Consider the following 21,723-nt stretch of genomic DNA (forward strand, 5'->3'; position numbering starts at 1 on the left):
CTTCTCGAGGGCAATTAAGGATGGGCAATAAATGCTGGCCAGGCCAGCAATGCCCACATACCATGAACGAATATTACCCCAAAACACTGACTCTGACTAAATCATGGTATTCGCTAGGAAAATAGTGAGCGCTAGTTAGCATATTGAAAAATGTTCAGGGGGCCACATGAGAAAAGGGTTGTTTGGGGGGGGGGGGGTAGCAGTGGTTTACGAGGGGAAGAGAGAACTGCGAAAGCAGGGTGGGGGAGAGTTGAGAGGTGGGGTCTTCCGCAATCATTTTTTGGGGTTTGATGGATTCAGAGCACATTTCCTTACATTGTATGTACAAGGGCAAGAAAAAAAACGTGTGCGTTCATGTCATGGGACCTCCGTAGCTTATCCTAGATCCCTCCTAACATGGTCTCTGCTCCGTAGTCATCATTGCTGCCTGAGGAGGAACTTGCAACCCCAATTATGTTGGGCTCCAGGGAAACTTGTAAGGGCCACGTAGTGAATAGCTCTGGTATAAATGAACTTATTTCATGGTTTAATTTCAATAGAGATGCAACTTTAAACTTTGCCAGAGGTCTGTCAACTGGACATTGCACTGTAACGTTTAACTTTATAATTTATTTTTGTGTAGAATCGGAGGCTGGTTTTCATATTTCTTGTATAACTGTGCCTCTATAATTGTGTATGTATCTTAGTATAAGTACATTCATTTTTTCGTAAAGATACAAATCAAGTCTTAAAACCTAAACCCCTGGTAGCATATCCATCTTGGCTACATAAGCCTAGTCCATGCACACAGTAAAAAAAATGTTTGCCTGAAATTTCCTGTTCTGTAAATCTTCATTGTAACTTTCAGATGGAAGCAATTGATAACCCTGTGCCACATTCAGGGATCACCACCAGGGAATTTGGCACAGAGCTTAACCCATCAGAAAGGAAACCTGAAGATCCTTGTAGAGATGGGTAAGTACGTTGTTACATTTTGAGCTCTGTTTTTCTCACTACAGGTAATTGGGGGCCAGTAATGATGTGAAGCAAGAGTGCAGTGTTATTTTAAACTGCTAGACTAGAATTGTGGCTCTAGTGAATTTAAAGCCCTTAAGAACAATATATGAAATTCACTATTAATAGTGTGAGCAACACTTAAATACACTGGTAGCAGCTATCTAATGGACTCCTGATCAATGGGCCGAATTTTATGTGCCCCCGGCTGGTATGTTTCCCCTGGGGTGTGGGGGCACGTAATCCACCACCCTCCTTCCACCCCCAAGCTCCTCTGCCAAAATACAGGGACCAGGTGGGCTCAGAAATCAGCAGCCCATCCACCATATTTAAATGAACAATTAAGGGTCAATTAGACTTGTTTATCAAGCCAGTTGTTGCTAATGATATGCTACCCACACCATAAAGTTTAGCATGGGCAGCAGGGAGGGAGCAGGAAGCCTGGCTTTTTATTTAACCTCAAGTGCTTAAAGGGCAGGAAGGAAGTTGGGGGAGGGTTCACTCTCTTTGGGGGCTGCCCTTGCTGATTGCAGGGTGGACCCCGCCCCCTTTAGATAAAACCAACCTGCTCCTTCCCTTAAACCCATCCCCTCCCTCCCCCTTCCACCCACCCCACTCCCTAACCTACCTGAACCTTTCCGACCCAAGACCCTGACTTACATGCTCCGGGGATTCATTATCTTCTTCTGCAGTCCTGGCAGCAGCTGCTGACTCCTTCCTGGCACTGCTGGGACTGATGGATCTCCCGGCCGATCAGATTGGCTGGTAGCTCCAGAGGGCTCGACTTCCTCCTCATTGAGCGGTGGACACCCTATTTGGTCCTCGTTAGTCTGCCTTGCAATGTGTTATGGCCGTGGGGCTGATCATCATAGAGCACGTCGGCTCCACGTCGATGTTGCTTCTGGGAAGCAGGTTGGTGTGCCGTCCTCCCTGTATTATTCAGTCCAATGCATGTGAACCTTTAGTGACAACCATGGAGTCCCTTTCCTGACTCCCTTGGACTGGCTAAACTTGCATCCGCTGGTGAAGGTAAGCTTTCCAGGTGGCCTTTTCCTGACTGCTGCCCACATTTTGAGCTAATCTATGTTTGTGACTGAGCACCAACTCTTATCACTTGACTTTTTTTTTTGACATTCATTCTATTGATAGGATGTGAAATTTTTGTTTTGGTTTTACCTGACACTGTTTAAATATCTTTTCTAACTGTAGGATTTGTTTGCTGTAATAGATTCTAAACAATGTTAAGTGACATCTTCACTTTATGGAGAGATAATGAACTATTTTGAGACTAGTTTTACATGGGCTTTTCTATTGACCTTTTGCAAAATAGGACACATGGAACCGATGTGTTGAGATACTTGGATCCATATGCACAAAAGTCGCACTTCTACACATTTAATGGCATTTGTCATTTGAGTCCGTTTAAGACCTTCACAAGATTTGGCTTGCACTAACAGTGCTTCTATTATTACATCATCTGACATTTGAACAGTTTAATTAACACCTTCAAGATTATAAATAAAATTCATGGATATCAGAGGACTTTAGGAACTCCACGTCCATCTCCAACCTGAATCCTTGCTATCAACAAATATGCTCAGTTAATGCAACTTCAAACAAATTCCCAATAATAGGATTCCCATTGAGTTAGTTTTAATACTTATTCAATGTGAAAATGTGCCAGAAGCTTTCAAAAAATCTGTATTTTCTGATCTTGTTTCCTTAAACTCCATCCTTAATAAAGGTTGAATGACAGTTGTTCATTCTTGATGGCTCATCTTCACAGGGTTGAGTGCTTAAATTCAGCTGTAGGGAAGATTTGAGTCACTATGATCTTGGGTGCCTTTTTACAAATGGCAGTACCACATTGACAGCATTCAAAGTCTCTTTTGATAAAGAACCATCCCAGAATACATTAAACAAGTGAAAATATCAACTAGTCTTGTGTATATATTTCTGTCGTTTCTTTAGGGAATCTAGGGTGAATTGAATCAGAGTTTTCAGCACTACCCTTCCTGATCCCATTTAATCTTGTCCAGCTAATATACGTTTCTTCTAATTTTACCTAGACACTCCACAATGTAAAACCAGGATTGCCCCACTGAGTGAAAAGAAACATAAGATGTATATTTTCCTCATCCTCGTTTGTAATCCATTTCAGTGGTTCTTGATTTCTTTGTCTTCAACCATTACTCAGTTGTCCTATTTTATATTATTTACCATTATATTTTATCTCTTCTATTTTTGATTACTTTTTTTGTGTTTCTCTCAATCTGATACTTTATGCATTGCAAAGCATATTTTTAGGTTTACTTCCCTTCGCATTCAACCATTGATTTACCTCCACCTTCAATCCTTTTCTTGGGGCAATAATGAAGCATTTTTAAAAAATCCAGTAGTGTGTTCTATATTGTAATGATCATTGCCCTAATATACCACCTCTAAGCTTTCATTCCATCTTTAAAGTTTCTTGCACTAATATTATTCCTGCTTTTGCACTCCTCATTAGTCAGTAATGAATTCATATGTTCACTCATATGGAGATCACACGATCTCAAACTCACCACTGAATGTTAATATTTTATTCATGAAATGTGGGTGTCATTGGTAAGGGCAATATTTATTGCCCATCCCTAGTTGCCCTTGAGAAGGTGATGGTGAACCACCAGCTTCAGCTTCTGTATGCTGTAGAAATACCCACTGGGTTAGGTAGGGAGTTCCAAGATTCTGACCCGGTGTTGATGAAGGAACTGTGATATAGTTCCAAGTCAGGATAGTGTGTGACTTGGAGGGGAACTTGCCGGAGGTGGTGTTCCCATACACCTGCTGCTCTTGGCAATAGAGGCTGCAGGTTTGGAAGGTACTGTTGAAGAAGCCTTAACATGTTTTTGCAGTACATCTTGTAGATAGTACACGCTGCTGCCATGGTATCAGTGGTGGAGGTAACAAATGTTTAAAAGTTGTGGATCAGATGCCAATAAAGCAGGCTTAAGCATTCAATAAGATCACACCATTTCAAGCTTACTGCTGAATATTAATATTTTTTCTTGCAGCAGAACTTTTGTTCCTGCATGTTTGTGTTTCCGAGAGCTATTATGAATAGTTTGCCCTCTTATCTTATCCTCAATTGGAGGCTCCATTTCATACTAAATAGATGAATAATTGAACTCGGCCATAAAATTAATGCAGTGTTACTTTGCTAATTTACTTATTAGCCTCTTAACTACTTTAGTTGGTTGGCCTGGAAACTAACAGCATATGTATGATCAACTTGGGATCTGTCCTGGACTCCAGCTGTAACAAAACTAGCACCACGGATGTTTCATCATTACTTAGATCCTGTTCCTCAATTCATAAAATTGTAGAACTCTACAATGTAGATGAAAACAGTTTGCCAGACATGCCTTTCTGAAAACTATTCCTTAACCCCTTTCTCCTTATCCTTTCATGCTTCTGTTTTTACTTCTATTTCTCTTTAAAAACTGCTTTCCTAGTGCATTCCATGTCTCAACCCTCAGCATAAATAAAAATTCTGCCACCCTCTCCCTTCATTATTTTGCCGATGGTTTATAAATTTATTCCTTCTTGTCGCTAACTCACTAGCCAGTGGAAATAGTTTTCCCAAATTTCCTTTGAGCGCTTCCAAATGAGGGTATACAAAATTAGATTTCTCCTTAGCCAATTTTGCATTTGTGCAGAGATCTTTCCTTCCTTCAGTTTTTTTGACCCATGCTATGTGTCCTAATCTATCCCATTGAAATATTTTTCCCATCTGCATCCATTCTGTTTGTGACTTAAGTTTAAATTTTCACTTGCAGCATGAACGGCTCAATTCCAACAGGATATTACTTCCAGCATTTGTGTAGAAACACCATGGTATATTTGGACTCTTCATTGCTCCATTCCTTCAACTGCATTCTCCAATGTTTTAATTAGCCAAACAATAATTTAAAAACCACTTTCCTAAATGAACAGTGCATGTTTGGCCTATATTTCTAGTCTTTATTTAAACACTGCCCAATTATTTCAACTTTGCGACAGTTTCTTGGCCCTTAACCTAATTTAAATGTTTATCTCATTACCTATAGATGTAATTTTCCTTGACCTCTGTTGCCAATCATTAAAACCCAAAATTCTTACTCCTCCTCTAAGGATCCACTGGTAGCAATCCAGAAACCACCACCTGTGCCCATTTTGTTTTGAATTTATGAACCATGATCTGATTTACTGCATCCTTTTGGTTATGAACATCGTATGCATGAGCTTCTTTTATACTATGTGGAGCCCAGATTGCCAGTTCTCCACACTGAATGCACGCAGGTCAGTTGTTGTGAAGGCTTTTTAAATTAACTCTCTGCTTTAGCTTTGGATTACAGCTGGCTGTATAAGCAGTAATGGAACAAAGGTGTTAGCACAGCTGTATCATTGTATGATAGCATCTGGTGTATTAGTTCCATCCTTCCCTCTTCAAGAAATCCCATACTCCTGAGGATATCCTTAACTCTAGCCCCATGTAAGCAGGTAACCACATTAATTAATTTATTGCTTCATTAATGCACCGATGAGTAGAGTCCCAAATCAGAAAAAGTAGGTTACTTGTCCTTGCTTGCTTATCGTTTTTTTTTTTAAATGTCATAGCCTTCATAGTTTCCTTTAAATGTTGTATCTGTAGGACTAGCACATTTTACAGCCAGTTCTATATACATATGATTGGTTTCATCCATCTCAGCAGCCTACTGAGTCAGTGTGCAATTAATTGAGTTGATGGCCAGAAATCATCTTATGTGTGATACTTCATTTCCTTTCCTAACTATATAGTTACATAATTACATAGGAGTCAGTGCGTGGCTTGTGGGAAAATAGTAGCTAATGTAGTTAAATAATTAAGTTTGTAGCTCCTTGAGTAATGAGCTGCTCAAAAATAGCAGTCATGCACATTATGGACAATGTTTTTTTTTTAATTCATTCATGGGATGTGGATGTTGCAGGCTAAGCCAGCATTTAATGCCCAACCCCAATTGTCCTTGAGAGGGTGGTGGTGAGCTGCCTTCTTGAACGCCGCAGTCCACATGGTGTAGGTACACCCACAGTGCTGGTAGGGAGGGAGTTCCAGGATTTTGACCCAGAGACAGTGAAAGAATGGTGATATATTTCCAAGTCAGGAGATATATTTCCAAATCAGGATGGTAAGTGGATTGCAGGTGAACTTCCAGGTGGTGGTGTACCCATGTGTCTGCTGCCCTTGTTCTAGATGGTAGCAGCCTTGGGTTTGGAAGGTGCTGTCTAAGGAGCCTTGGTGAGTTCCTGCTGTGCATCTTGCAGATGGTACACGCTGCATTGGTGATGGAGGGAGTGAATGTTTGTGGATGGGTTGCCAATCAAGTGGGCTGCTTTGTCCTGGATGGTGTCAAACTTCTTGAGTGTTGTTGGAGCTGCACTCATCCAGGCAAGTGGAAAATATCCCATCACACTCCTGACTCGTGCCTTGTAGATGCTGGACGGAGGGAGTCAGTCACTCACCACAGAATTCCGAGCCTCTGACTTGCTCTTGTAGCCACAATATTTATATGGCTTGTCCAGTTCAGTTTCTGGTCAATGGTAGCCCCCCCCAGGATATTGATAGTGGGGGATTCAGTGATGGTAATGCCACTGAACGTCAAAAGGTGATGGTTAGATTCTTTCCTGTTGGAGATGGTCATTGCCTGGCACTTGCATAGCACATATGTTACTTGCCACTTGCCAGCCCAAGCCTGGATATTGTCCAGGTCTTGCTGCATTTGGGCATGGACCGTTTCAGTATCTGAGGAGCCACGAATGGTGCTGAACATTGTGTAATCATCAGCAAACATCCCCACTTTTGACCTTATGATGGAAGAAAGGACATTGATGAAGCAGCTGAAGATGGTTGGGCCAAGGACACTACCTTGTGGAATCCTGCAATGATGTCCTAGAACTCAGATGATTGACCTTCCACAACCGTCTTCTTTTGCACTAGGTATGACACCATTCAGTGGAGAGTTTTAACCCGATTCCCATTGACTCCAGTTTTGCTAGGGCTCCTTGATGCCACACTCTGTCAAATGCTGTCTTAATGTCAAGGGCAGTCACTCTTGACTCACTTCTTGAGTTTAGCTCTTTTGTCCATATTTGAACCAAGGCTATAATGAAATTAGGAGCTGAGTGACCCTGGCAGTCCTCAAGCCGAGCATCAGTGAGCAGGTTATTTCTAAGCAAGTGCCACTTGATAGCACAGTTGATGACCCCTTCCATTAATGATGATCGAGAGTAGACTGATGGGGCAGTAGTTGGCCTGGTTGGATTAAACCTGCATTTTTGTGAAGGGACATATCTGGCCAATATTCCACATTGCTGGGTAGATGCCAGTGTTGTAGCTGTACTGGAACAACTTGGCTAGGGCGCGGCAAGTTCTGGAGCACAGGTTTTCAGTACTATTGTTGGAATATTGTCAGGGCCCATAGCCTTTGCGCTATCCAGTGCTTCAGCTGTTTCTTGATATCGCGTTAAGTGAATCGAATTGGATGAAGACTGGGATCTGTGACGCTGGAGACCCCCGGAGGAAACCGAGATGGATCATTCACTTGGCACTTCTGTCTGAAGATTGTTGCAAATGCTTCAACCTTTTCTTTTGCACTGATGTGCTGGGCACCCCTTCATTTGAGGATGGGTATATTTGTGGAGCCACCTCCTTCAGCCAGTTGTTTACTTGTCCACCCCCATTCATGATCAGATGTGGCAGGACTGCAGAGCTTAGATCTATTCCATTGGTTGTGGGATCGCTTAGCTCTGTTTATTGCAAGCTGCTTATGCTTTTTGACATGCAAGTTATAGCTTTACCAGGTTGATGCCTCATTTTTAGGTATGCCTGGTGCTGCTCTTAGCATGCCCTCCTGCACTCACTGACCAGGGTTGATCCCCTGGCTTGATGGTAATGGTAGAGTGGGGATACGCTTGGCCATCTGGTTACAGATCGTGGTTGAGTACAATTCTGCTGCGGCCATTGGTCCACAGCGCCTCATGGATGCCCAGTCTTGAGTTGCTAGATCTGTTCGAAATCTATCCCCTTTGGCACGGTGGTAGAGCCACAAAACACAATGGAGGTATCCTCAATGTGAAGGCAGGACTTTGGCTCCACAAGGACTGCGTGGTGGTCACTCCTACTCATGCTCTCACGGACAGATGCATCTGCAGCATGCAGAATGGTGAGGATGAAGTCAAGTATGTTTTTCCTTCTTGTTGGTTCCCTAACCACCTGCTGCCGACTCAGTCTAGTACCTATGCCCTTTAAAACTTGGCCAGCTCGGTCAGTAGTGATGCTACCGAGCCACTCTTGGTGATGGACATTGAAGTCTCCCACCCAGAGAACATTCTGCACCCTTGCCACTCTGTGCTTCCTTCAAGTGGTATTCAACATGGGGGAGTTCTGACTCATCAACTTGGGGGGGGTGGTTGGGATGGTGGCATGTGGTAATCAGCAGGAGGTTTCCTTGCCCATGTTTGACTTGATGCTATGAGACTTCATGGGATCCAGAGTCGATATTGAGGGTTCCCAGGGCAATCTCTCCCGACTGTATACCACTGTGCCGCCATCTCTCCTCGGTCCGCCCTGCTGGCTGAACAGGACATACCCAGAGATGGTGATAGTGGTGTCTGGAACATGTGTGTGTGACTATGGCAGTTGTTTGACTTGTCTGTGAGACAGCTCTCCCAATTTTGGTACAAGCCCCCAGATGTTCTTAAGGAGGACTTTGCGGGGTCGATGGAGTGGAATTTGCAGTTGTTTCCCATGCCGAGTGATCTGTCTGGTTTCTGAGTGGCTTGCTAGGCCACTTCAGAGGGCATTTAAGAGTCAATCACATTGTTGTGTCTGGAGTTACACGAGGTAAGGATGGCAGATTTCCTTCCCTAAAGGGCATTAGTGAACCAGATGGGTTTTTATGACAGTTGACAATGGTTTCATGGTTATCTGCTGTGGTGGGATTCAAACCCAGGTTCCCAGAGCATTAGCCTGGGTCTCCAGATTACTAGTCAAGTGACAATACCACTCTGCCACCGCCTCCCTCACAATGCTTCTTAAGAACATTTCTCTTTCCAATTCTACTTTAAATTCCACACTTTACATCCCTAACAACCATGATCAGTGTTATTTCTTAACTAGCTAGATAAAACTAGAATACTGTCCTATGTTAGCTGCAAGGTGGTCGGGGCTGGGAACTAAATGTTCTAGGTTATAAAACCTATAAGTAAGGTACGATGTGGAGAGGAGCAGTAGCCTTAGTAATTGAGGATGAAATTGCTTCAATGATAAGCGACAATACAATGAGAGTGGAGACTTTATGGTAGAATTTTTTTAAAAAATTTAAGATTGTAGCAAGAGTTTTGTATAGGATGCCTAGTGGCAGATAGTATAGAGATCGAACAAGCACGTAGCCAAGGTAGAGTGGTTTTAATGGGGAATTTTAACTTTCTTATTGATTAGGTTAAGCAGACTAGCACAAGACAGGAAGGTAGTGAATATCTTTGGTGTTTTGGACAGTTTTCTGCAGCAATGTGCCCTAGAACAAAGGGGGCACTCCATAGATTTTGTAATTGGCCAGATTTGGGTAACATCCTAACATTGTGTGAGCATTTATCTAATAGCAATCATAATATGATCAAGTTCAACGGAGTGTTCGAAAGGAAGAAAGGTGAAGCAGCTACGAAGGTTGTAAATTTGGGCAAAGTTAACTTCAGTGGGATGAGACAAAAACTATCTAGCCACAGTAAACTCAGCAAATCTATTCATGAGTAAATGACAGAAGATCAATGAGAGATGGTCAAAAAGAATTTAACGTGAAACAGAGCCCTTGATGGACAGGAGTTCTGCTTGCCAACAGAGACAACTAAAAAAAAGTATACACGTGAAAAAAATAGCACCGATCCTGGTAATGGAAAAGATGCAAAGAACAACAAATGGTGACAAAACAGTAAGAACAACTAAAATGAGTATAAATGGAAAATTGTAATCAATATCAATCAACACCATTTTTTAAACAAATTTTTAAAAATTGATCTGAACAAATGTGCATCCCTCAAACATGCGAAATTGTTGATGAAAGTAAGGAAATTGCAGACATGTTAAATAATCACTTTCCATCAGTATTTACAGCAGTAGAGGTTGACAGGCTGAAAATCCAAGGAAGCTAATATTAAATCATGAGCTCACCAAAATTATTGTAAAGAAAAGTAAAACTTGCATTTTATATAGCTCTATTCACAACCACCTGACATCTCAAAGCACATGACAGCCAGTGAAGTACTTTTGAAATTTAGCCATTGTTGTAATATAGGAAAGATAGCAGCTAATTTTACATTCACCAACTCCAACAACAGCAGTGTGATAATGAATGACCAGATAATCTCTTTGAGATGCTCGCTGAGAAGCGAAATGATCGTAATGAAGAAAATAACGGCACTGAAGAATGACAAATTCCCAAGTTAAAATGGTTTCCACTGCAGAGTTTTAATGGAAGTAGGGGCAAACATTTTGGATGCCTTAACTATAACCTTCCAAAGTTCTCTCATCTGGATCCTTTCCTTTGGAAAATTAGTGCATGTCACTCTGCTGTTTAAGGTGACTGGCAAGCCAGGGAATTATGGACCAGTTAGTCTAACATCTTATCGAGAAGCTCGCTTGCGCTCTCTCCTGCTTGCAAGTGAGCGAGCTCACGCTCGATCACGCTCACGCTCATTCGCTCGCTCGCACTCGCTCGCTCACTTCTATTTCTCATTTCTAGATGTTTTATTCTCTCCTTTAGTAAGAATTCCATTATTTTTCCAGCCACTGGTGTGAAGTTGACCGGTCTATAATTCCCTAAGCATGCTCTGTTCTCCCTTTTTTAAATACAGTAAGTCCGTTCTTAAAGTAAACTCTTGTTTCACATTGTTAACAAAATAGTGTCAGTATATCAGTTTAACGCTGCCAGTTTCACTTGAATGTAATTTGCCACAGACTTCCTCTTCTATGGCCTGCCTGCTCACATGACTTTTTTCCATTCTTAATTAGCACATTCGTTTAGATAATATCACCAACTTCAACACCTGTGTTCTTTTGTCTGTGACATCTTTTGATTATCTGCTCCTATCACTGCTTGCTTGTCCCTACAATCAAACCACCACCACCACCACCCCACCCCCCAACCTTAAACCAGCTTATATTTCACCCCTCTCCTTGGATTCAACCAGTTCTGCTGAAGGGTCATGAGGACTCGAAACGTCAACTCTTTTCTTCTCCGCCGATGCTGCCAGACCTGCTGAGTTTTTCCAGGTAATTCTGTTTTTGTTTTGGATTTCCAGCATCCGCAGTTTTTTGTTTTTATGACTTTTTTTCCTAGTGCTTTCAACATTGCCCTCAGCCCCTCTTTCTCCTGCTCCCCCAAATTTGATGATGTTCCACCACCACCTCCCTCACCCCCCCCCGCCCCCACATCATCTTGCCTCTCCTGGCTTTGTCAACTCTCCCCTGCCAACTGCCGGCCTTAATTGCTTGTCGACTCTCCCCCACCCACCCTGTCCCCTTGTCTCTTCCAGCCTTGCTAACATTCTTCCCCCCACCCCCACCCCCATTACCACACCTCTTTGTCTCTGTTCTTACCTGAGTTCTTGGGGCTTGGGGTCTGTTCTTCACTAGCTTCTGGCTCCTGCTTCTGGTTTCACTCCTAAACTTGCACTAAGTCCTGGGCTCCCTCTAGTGACAGAGTTGGTCAGTGCTAACTGCACTGATCAACTTCTGCCACTAGATGGAGCCTGATCAATCTAAAAGTACTGTGTACTGAGGTGAGAACATAAATTTTAATTAATTAAATTTGTATATTGTATTTCTTCAATTTAGTGAGGTATTTTATTTAGTTAAGTTATTTCAGCTAGGAATGCACAGTGCTGCACATATATGGTACAGTATTTCAACTTGTACGTTGTTTCTTATCAGACGAGAAATGTCTGAAGGATCCGAACTCTGGCTTTAACATTGATTCCTATGGGAACCCATGATTCACTTAAAGTCAAGATCTTCAGGAATGCAACCAAAATTTTAAGTGAAGACTTTCTGTATAAGAATTACATTACCAGTCCTCTGACACTGCACTTCTTTGTAACAAATTATTAAATGAGTGTTGCCTTTGCTATCTCTTCCCTATATTATTTTAAAATACGTGGATGCAATCCATCAGGACCAGGGCCTTTGTCTTATGAGTTTTCGTAGTTTATTCAATACATTCTCTTTTTTGAATGAGCTAAGTACGTTTAAAATTTAATGTCATGTCTACCTCTTCTATCTCCCTAGTAAACACTGAAGCAATTATTTAATAAAATAATTATTTAATATTTTTGCCACCTCTCTCGTTACCTGTAGTATGACCCTGTCTATCCCTTAATAGCTCCATTCCCATCCCAGCCTTTTGCTCATGCGAAATATTTTGCTATTTTGTTTCATGTTGCTTGATAATTTAATTTCATAGTTCCACTTTGTCTTCCTAATTGTTTTTGACTCCTTTCTTAAACGCTTCGTATTCTCTTTTATCATGCATTCCTTTGCTGCCTGTTTCCTAATCCACAATTGTTCCCTTATGTCTTTTGTTCATTTATGGAGTCCCACTAGTGTTTAGTTTTTTTTTGTGGAATATGTTTTCCTGTACTCTGAACACAGTTGTAAATGTCTCCTATGGCTCTTCCACAAAATCAGCTTTTCTCAAGTTTATTAGCTTGGTTTACTTCATGCTTATGTCCCTTTCTATTATCATAAAGTGTATTATATTATGATCACTATTGCATGCATGTTCCCTACTTTTACTTCTCCTCCTGTATGTGCTGGTTCAGTACCCATTACTAGATCCAATAGGGCTTTTCACATCTTGGGTTAGGAAGAAGTCCTGTACACTAGGAAATCCATTCCCATATCCCCTTTACCTACCTTTTCTGTCCTGGTGAATTGGATAACTAGGGCTGTAAAGAGGGCTTTGAACTAAATAGTGGAAAGGGAGTAAAGGTTGCACGCGAGGGAAGATTGATATCCCCAATGATTATTATTCTATGTTCTTTACTCAATTCCCTAATTTAAGATCATAAGAAATAGGACCAGGAGTAAGCCATTCAGCCCCTTAAACCTGCTCTGTCATTTAATAAGATCATGGTTGATCTGATTGTGGCCTTATCTCCATTTCCCATAACCCTTGGCTCCCTTGTTGATCAAAGATCTGTCCGATTCAGCCTTGAACATATTCAGTGACATGGCCTACAGTGCTGTCTGGGGAAGAAAATTCTAAAGACTAACAACCATCAGGAAAAAAAAATCCTCTTCATCTCTGTCTTAAAAGGGAGGTCCCTTATTTATACTGTATCCTACTGTGTAGCTACAGTCAGGGGGCCTATAAACCACTCCTCCAGAGACTTATTTCCTTTGCTATTTCTAGGTAAGTAGATGTAATCCAAGTTAGTGTTTACTGCCTGCTTAGACCCAGTGGCCAGTCTTCCCAATTTTTAGATGAGGGTTTGAGTATGTTTGAGCTATATAGTCACTGCCTCATGAGCAAAATCTTGGATAGTGATGATCCCTCTCTCCAACCTCTTAGATGCTACCTTGAAAAGGATGTTCATGTACTGATCCTTCAGGGAAGGTGCTGATTCTTTTTGTTCTGTTGTCTATGAAATTAGATTTCAATTGTTGATCCTCTGCTGTTTTTCAGATTGAATGCATCAAGACTGAAAAATATGAATCTGTCAGGTTACACAGGTAATAGCATTCTGTTCTATAATACCTAATGTGTACAATTTGGCATTGAATTCAAGCAAGCTACTCACCTGAACAGAACTTGAATGTCATTGAAAAGAGAGACATATTGCCAAAGCTTTTTTTTCTTGCACTCATCAGGACAATCACAGGAATGCCAAATTTCACATGATCAAACAGTTTATGCTACAGGAGGTTAGTGTGCTGAATGGTTGGCAAATCGACTGAGTGAGGCATTGCTATGGAGAAAACAGCAGGGAACTATAGACTCCCCATGCTTTTGGACAATTCAAAAAAGGCGCAAGGCGTGAACATATTCTTTTTGTTTGAAGAGAAAGGGTCCCTGCATATAAATATAAGTCGTTCTAGCAAGCATAAATGAACCACTGATTATTAATTGGTTGTTAGTGTAGCTATTAGCACATTCAGGATTGTTCAGCTGGTGCTGCCCAATTACAGAATCACATCTAACAGTAGACATTTTGGGTTTTGCAGGCATAGGCCTATTACAAATAGCCAGAGAAATATGCTTTTTGATTTGATCAGCCAGTTGATGGGACGTATGGTCTACGAACCTGACATCATGCCAGCACTGGAATTCAAGCACGAGGTTGCTCAATTATGTGTTATGGCAGAGAGTCTTTTTGAACTGTTACAGACAGTATAGAGATGTAAGATGGTTTCTCCCTTTTTCTCCTCTCAACAGACCGCAGATGGATTTGTTTTTGTTTAAACAGAAAGATACAAGGTTTCTCATAAGTTTAAAAAAAGGAAGAATAAATGTTTTTTCAACACCCAAATGCATTCGCAACAGCACCCACTCACGCACACAAACAGAAGAAAAGGTGACTATATAAGAGGTAGCATGCAGTTAGGTTTAATTTTTTTTTAAAGTCCAAAAAGTCACTTTGATACTTGAGTTTTTGATATGGAAGCTTGAAATGTTCTGGCCTGATGATTCCCTTTTGGTTCACTGAAGAAAATGGAAGTTAGAAGTTTCTGTCAATGAATTCAGTGGTTTACTACTTGCAGAAGCATGTTTCTGGCTTTGTTTTAGTTGAGCTAAGCCCCTGCTGTGAAGATCTGGCTTGGTTTTTCATATAGGTAGGTAAAGTGCTAACCCCACTTCTTTGCCTGTTAATGGATTCTAGAATTAATTCCTGTCTTTGCTGGGTGGGATCTCTTCCCTCGAAGCTTTTTGTCTCCCAGACTGACTTACATCTGGCTGCTTTTAAAATGTGTTCATAAATGTTTCTTATCACAAGCTGGTTTCTGTTAAGTGACTATAGTGTCTATTTTCTATTCGACACAATGGTTTCTGATGACTTAAGCATTGAAACACAAGTAGAGTTTGAGTTTCCGCCATTTGTATCTCCTTGTGATAGAATGGGTTCTCCTCATACCCATTCTGTGGAATTGCATTCTGCAGCTAATAAGTCTCTGGAGCATTAGTTTCTGTAGGTATTTGGGCAATAGTAGCTGATAAATCCACAGGAAAGATCTGTTGCATATTAATATCTTATCAATGGAATGTCCCAGAATGTTTGTTTACATTTTAATGTCCTGACCAGCAAGCAGGCCAACTTCCAGCCTTGGGTAAATTCATATATATTGGCAGGCAAGATGGGAGGTCATCTGACTTCTTGATTCCATCTTGTTTCAATGCAGATTGTCCATTCTCAATGTTAGTTTTAAAAATAGTGTTCACTTTTCCGTAAATCCATGGATATAACTGCATGGGCATGACAGGACTGACAGCAGCAACATATTAGTGGAAAATACCACCCGTGTCGTCGCTACATTGTAGTAGCGTGAAACCGTTTGCTTTCCTGTTCAAATTCTTAAGATACTGCCTTTCCAGGGTAATTTAAGGTAGACTGAGCACTTTTTAGGTCTGAAATTGTGGCCTTTGGCCCATTTCCAAGTTTGCATGATCAGCAAACTGATTAGGATAGCCATTGCCCTGCAGGATAGTTTTGATGTGCTCTATTTCAGCGTCGAGCTTGCAAGGTGAGTAAATAACTAGGGCCCTATTTACAAGATGTTACACTACAAAGCAATTTAAGCTAATTAGTCAAACTCGTAACATAACTCATTTATGCTTGCTAGAAGCGATGTACATTCACACGCAGGGACCTGTTCTCTGTGAACAAACGTAATATGTGGTCTTTTCTTAAAAGTTATCCACAAGCATGGGGAATATATAGTTCCTTGTTGCTTTCTCCATGGTAACGCTGCAACCAATCAATCAACTTGCCAACCAATGAGCACCCTGTTCTCCTGCAGTATAAATTGTTGTTGTTTGAAATTTGGCATTCCAGCTTTTGTCTTGATGGGTGCAAGTCAGAAAGCTTCAGCAACATCTTACTTTTTTTCAGCACTATTCACCTGTATTAAGCTGGTCACTACCAGTTGTATATGGATTAGACTGTTCACTCTGGGTCAAGATTTGAACCTAGTTTCATCTGTTAAAATGTCACCTTCACCTGCTGAATACAAGGGACCTATGTGAAATGAATTTGAACAGTCAATTCAGTTATTTGTCGATATTGGGCTTTCTATCTACTACTTGATCTGCATGCACTCAGAAATTACTGTTTAATGCATTCACTTCTGTTAACAGGTTCAGGCTGTAAGCAAAGTGGTAAACCAAATGTTTCAGTGGAGATGCAGAACACATTGGGGAATCAAAGTTTACAATTTGTCCAACCATTTCCAACTGTCTGCACCATGGAGGATTTGAGTAGGAGTAAATTATATAAACTAATTAGTATGTCCTTTGCTGGGCCTTGCTTTGCTAGAACCACTAAATGCAGTGCAATGCCTCAGGGAAACTGGCTATAGTGAACTAAAGTGACCCTGCTTTTTTCTCAAAATCATTTATCTACTAAAGACATCTGGTGGCTATAAGGTGTAGCATCAGCTATATCAAATCTCAGGCATTTTAGGAGAATGCTCCTACAAGGTGCAAGGGGAATGTGTGGAAGAACTTTAAGCAGTGAACAGTGATGACCTGGAATACTCTACCCATGAGGATGGTAGAAGGAGCGATGATGAATGATTGCAAAAGGAAATTGGATGGGCAATAAAAGATGAAAGAAATAAACTTGCAGGACCACAGGGATAGAGCTAGGGAATGGGATTGACTGGATTGCTCCACAGTGAGCCAGTATAGACTCGATGGGTTGAAAGTCCACCTCCTGTGCCTTAGTTAATGACTGTATGACTCTAAGATGTTTTATTAACTCATGCAAATTTTAAAACATCCAAATGTAAGCAGAAAAATCTTCACCTCTGCTGCAAACTGGAGATGAAACTTTAGCCACAGACTTTATTGAAAAAAAATTGCTGTGTAATTCTGGTCTATTCATCTAACTGAACATTTTAGACGAGGATAATACTCAGTTGAGAGGTTACTATTTGATAGCCCAGTGCCTTAAATGTGTAACTAACTAAAAGAAAGAGTTACACATGCGTAGTGCTGTTGATATCCTAAGCATTTTAGTCATGTTAATTTTATAGCATAGTCACACATTTTGCAGGCAAACAGAACAGCCAAGGCTCACAAGTTGATCGCATAGGGAGCTACAGAATGGTTTATGTGAGGTTGGTGGGGAGGATTGTCTGATTATTAGTGTTGATTGAGTTAAATATTGGCCAGGCCACTAGAGAACTCCCTTGATCTTTTCAAAAGATGCCTTGGGATCTTTTCCATCTATTGAGGGGCAGATGGGTTCGTAATTCATCCAAAACAAAACATATCTGATGGAACAACTTCCAGCTTTTCACCATTTAGGAAGTAGTCTAATTGATCATTTTTAAATTAAGTGTATGACTTCACACCTAAATTGGAATTAATTTGCCACAGTTTTATGTTTCTATTTACACTTTATCATGCCACCTAGCTTTATCAACTGCAAGCTTGGATATGTGCGCTGTATTCTGTCATCTAAGGCATTAATAAATACAATAAATATTTTAAGGCCCAAACAAAGACTCCTGTGGGATGCCGTTTGTCACATCCTTCCATTATCTTTTTCCCTGTTTCCTACGCTACCAAACATACAGAAACAGAACATGCTGGAAATACTCAGCAGGTCTGGCAGCATTTACGAAGAGAGAAGCAAAGTTGATCTTTCAGATCTGTGACCTTTTCTCAGAACTGGGAAAAGTTAGAAATAGATTTTGAGCAAGTGGCGTGGTGGGGAAGGTGGGGGTAGTTGTTGAAAGGGTGAGAAGAAGAACAAAAGGGGATAGGGTGGAGAACCGAAGAGGTTAAATGCAAAAATAGTTTATAATCTTCTAACCATGTCAATGATTTGTCTTCAGTGCCAATTTTAGCTAACAGCCTCTTAAGAGAGACTTTATCAAATGCCTTCTGGATATCCATAAAACAAGATGCATAGTTATTCTCCTGTCCACTACTTTAGTCACCTTTTCAAAAAAATCCATCAGACATGACCTATTTTCAAATCCTTGCTTGCTCGCTAATCAGCTGAAATTTTTCAGTCATCCTATCTTTAACTATAAGTCTTAATTAGGATCCGACAACAGATGTTAGGTCAACTAGTCTATAATTCCCTGATTTCCCTCTCACCTTTCTTAAATAATGGAGTGACATTTAATTTTTTGATCTAAAGTAAACATTTCTAAATTGAGAACTTTGGAAGATCATAGAGCATCTGGAATATTCTCTCTCACTTTCTTTAGTGGAGGCAGGGTAATTGAATATTTTTAAAGCTGAGTTAGATAGTTTCTTCATCGACAAGGGAGTCGAAGGATATGGGGATAGAAAGGAAAGCCGAATTAGGGCCACAAACAGACTGGCCATTATCTTGTCTCAAGTGGCCATGTGGCCCATTCGAATGTCCATATGTGCTCTTTAATATCTAGTCTTGGAAATCATTTGGTGCTGGGAATTTGTTACACTCGTGCCCCTATTTTCATCATTCCTGTTAACTTGCGTTAATTTTGTTGCTTCCCCATTCTCGCTTCATTATTAGCTTCCTTTGGATATCTAGCTTAAGACCCTCTTCCTCTACTGTAAATGATGACACAATTCAACTCTGAAGAAGGGTAATACAGACTTGAAACGTTAACTCTCCACAGATGCTGTCAGACCTGCTGAGTTTTTTAGTATTTTCTGTTTTCACTATGATGCAATTCAATTGTTTAACATGTCGCAATTTACTTGTTTTCATCACAATACCCTATTTCACAGTTATCAGTTTCTAAGGGGTTCACATTGCCTTTATCCACCCTTTTTACTAATATTGTAAATTCCTCAAAGCATAGAAAATTTACTTCACAGAAGGAAGCCAATCAGCACGCTTCTGTCGCAGCTGAGATTTTTTTTTCAGATTCGTTTTGTAGCTTTTCTTGCCACCCTTTTCCTGTTCTTTGTATCAATCTCTTGATTGGTTTTTTTGCACCCTGTCAGCTTTTTTGTTTTATGTTGTCCATGGGTTTTTTTTTAAGCATTAGAGCTCTTCCCCTTAGGAGGATAAGCTAGTTCTGTACTACATTAATTCTTTTTGAAAACCTAGTGATGTTTTGTCGTTTTACTCTTTAAAAATGTGGCCAGTTTACTGCGGATAGTCTCTGTCTCATCTTGCTGATGTCAGCCTCACCAAACCCAGAATCTTATTAGCTTTCTCGGGTTATTTTTAGCTCTTTATGTACTAAGTGACGGATTTTGTAGCATTTTAGTCTGATTCCTAGGAGCCACAAGTACTCGTGCTCTTTTCCAGCTGAGTTCTACAATGTATGTAGTTGGAGAACAACTTGAGTAGTATCTTGTCTTTTACTCCTCCTTTGCCCCTTCTAACTTAGCATGATGGGGTAAAAGGTCTTATCCTTTTCCTTGAGTAGATTGCTCGGAGTATTACAGTTTTGCAAAGCAGTTAGTCATGCTTCCATCACTCTGTCAGCTTGGGAATAAGTAAAACTTAAATAAAAACGTCGTTTAGTAAAAAGAAAGAGACTTGCATTTATATAGCGCCTTTCACAACCACTGGACAACCAAAGCATTTTAATTAATTATTTCTTGAAGTGTAGCTACTGATGTAATATCAAAAAGAAACAGATGCATGTTGGCTAGGAGTCCAAGGGTTCTGATTGCGACTGTATTTTCTACATGATGGTTAGGAACAGCATAGTTCACACACAAGTAATGCTGTAACTCGAGTCTTCTAACCTATTGTATTCGTGCAGCAGAGTATACTTCCAATTTGAATAAGGGCTTCTATGGTTTTGGGTTTGCTTTGTTCAAACACTGCTGTTTCCAAATGTGAAAATACAAGGTACTTAGTCTACTCTACCAGGCCATTCCTTAGCATAAAAGCATTTCTCCTTTTCTGTTACAGATATCAAAACCAATATGTTCCATGACCACGTTACTTGTTCCCAAATGAGTGGTGAAAGTCGGTTTGAGGATCTGGGTGCTGTATCTAGTGATTGCAACAAGGAAGACCTGGAATATGAAGCCCAGTTTATGAAATGTGGTAAGGGAGGTGGCTCAGGTTTGGCCAGTACATGAGCAATTTTAGTGATGTTATGGTTTCAAGTGGTGCTGGGCTATAATCCATAAACTGCACTTGCAATGTCCCTTTATTACCAAAGCTTCTGAGCTGTAGTAACGTTATGAGTATTTTTTCATAGCTGGAAGCACTCCAGATCTATTGTAACCATGCAAAAGATTTGAAAGTCTACCTTTTGGCTTTTCTTTCAGCCTTCTGTCTATTATAATTGGCTCCACGGTAAGAAATATTCTTCTGGTTTGGAATGAGAAGATTACAATACTTTGGCTTTACGGATTCTCAATTATCTATTCTATAAAATTAACCTAATTGTTGACTGGTATATTGATGATATGTGAGCGGTGATCCTTAACGGATCCATTACAGTTCCTTTTGAGATTAAGACAGGAGTCAAACAAGTTTGTGTCATCATTTCAACTCTTTTTTGATCTTCCTTGTTGCCATGCTCCATCTGACGAGACAAGCTCCCTGCTAGAGTGCAGCTTATTTATCGAATGGACAGTAAACTATTTAATCCCAAGACTCCAATCGAAAACCACCCCGACCTCAGGCATTGAGTTCCAATACACAGTAAGTGCTATGTCGGAAAGGGATCTCCAGAGAATCTTTGATATGTTTACTGAGGAAACGAGAAAATAGCACTTGCACTCAACATTCAGAAGACTAAAGTCCTCTATTAGCAAGTTCCAACATTAACATGCTCCTGCCCCATTGATTAGGATTCATGATGAGTGCCTGGAAAATGTGGAACAACTGCAGTACCTTTGAAGTTATTTTTCACAGAAGGCTGACATTGATAAAGAAATCCACATCACCTGAAAACTGCTGGTGTGCAGTCTTTGGCCACCTGAAGAAGTGAGTGTTTGAAGATCGTGGCATTGACTGAAACCAAGCTCATGGTCTACCATGTGGTCGTGATCCTTTTCTTACTGTATGGCGTTGAAACATGGACAATATATAGGAGGCACCTCAAAGTGTTAATGGTTCCACTATCTTTACCCCTGGCAAGGTAAACCTATTCCCTTGTACTTATTGTTAGCTTAGAATCTCAACTGAAAGAAAGTTCCAATCATTAAAGGAACATAGTCTGCTTGGTCAGCTGTAGACTGGGTTCTGACATGAGGACTGCTATGTCAGGAGTCTCTAACCTAACAAGGTTCTCTTAGGATAGAACATACATAGAGGTACATTATAGCAGACTAAACTGTTGTTAAGTTTTCCAATACCAGCTCTTAGAATTCTAACCTAGAATCCTAGGATGTTGTTAGATATGTGAGCTCGTGAGCATTTAGATGTGAGATTACAACTCTTTTATACTTATTTAATAAATTTATTATTAAAACCAATTATAGATTACAGTTTATAAGGGAGGATAGCATAGATTGTCACGAAAACTATTCATAACATGCT

At 40.5% G+C, this 21,723-nt stretch overlaps 1 protein-coding gene across 2 annotated transcripts in view; it reads left to right on the top strand.

The window, feature by feature from the left end:
- bub1bb (BUB1 mitotic checkpoint serine/threonine kinase Bb) overlaps nucleotides 1-21,723 on the top strand; it is an 86,419-nt gene that overhangs the window by 36,682 nt on the left and 28,014 nt on the right. For both annotated transcript variants that reach the window (XM_041213817.1, XM_041213816.1), the window contains exons 11-13: nucleotides 848-954; nucleotides 13,731-13,777; nucleotides 20,140-20,277. In XM_041213817.1, the coding sequence (XP_041069751.1) occupies nucleotides 848-954; nucleotides 13,731-13,777; nucleotides 20,140-20,277 (292 nt within the window). The remainder of the gene's footprint in view (nucleotides 1-847; nucleotides 955-13,730; nucleotides 13,778-20,139; nucleotides 20,278-21,723) is intronic.

This window comes from Carcharodon carcharias, chromosome 20, assembly GCF_017639515.1.
Source record: "Carcharodon carcharias isolate sCarCar2 chromosome 20, sCarCar2.pri, whole genome shotgun sequence".
NCBI lineage: Eukaryota > Metazoa > Chordata > Chondrichthyes > Lamniformes > Lamnidae > Carcharodon > Carcharodon carcharias.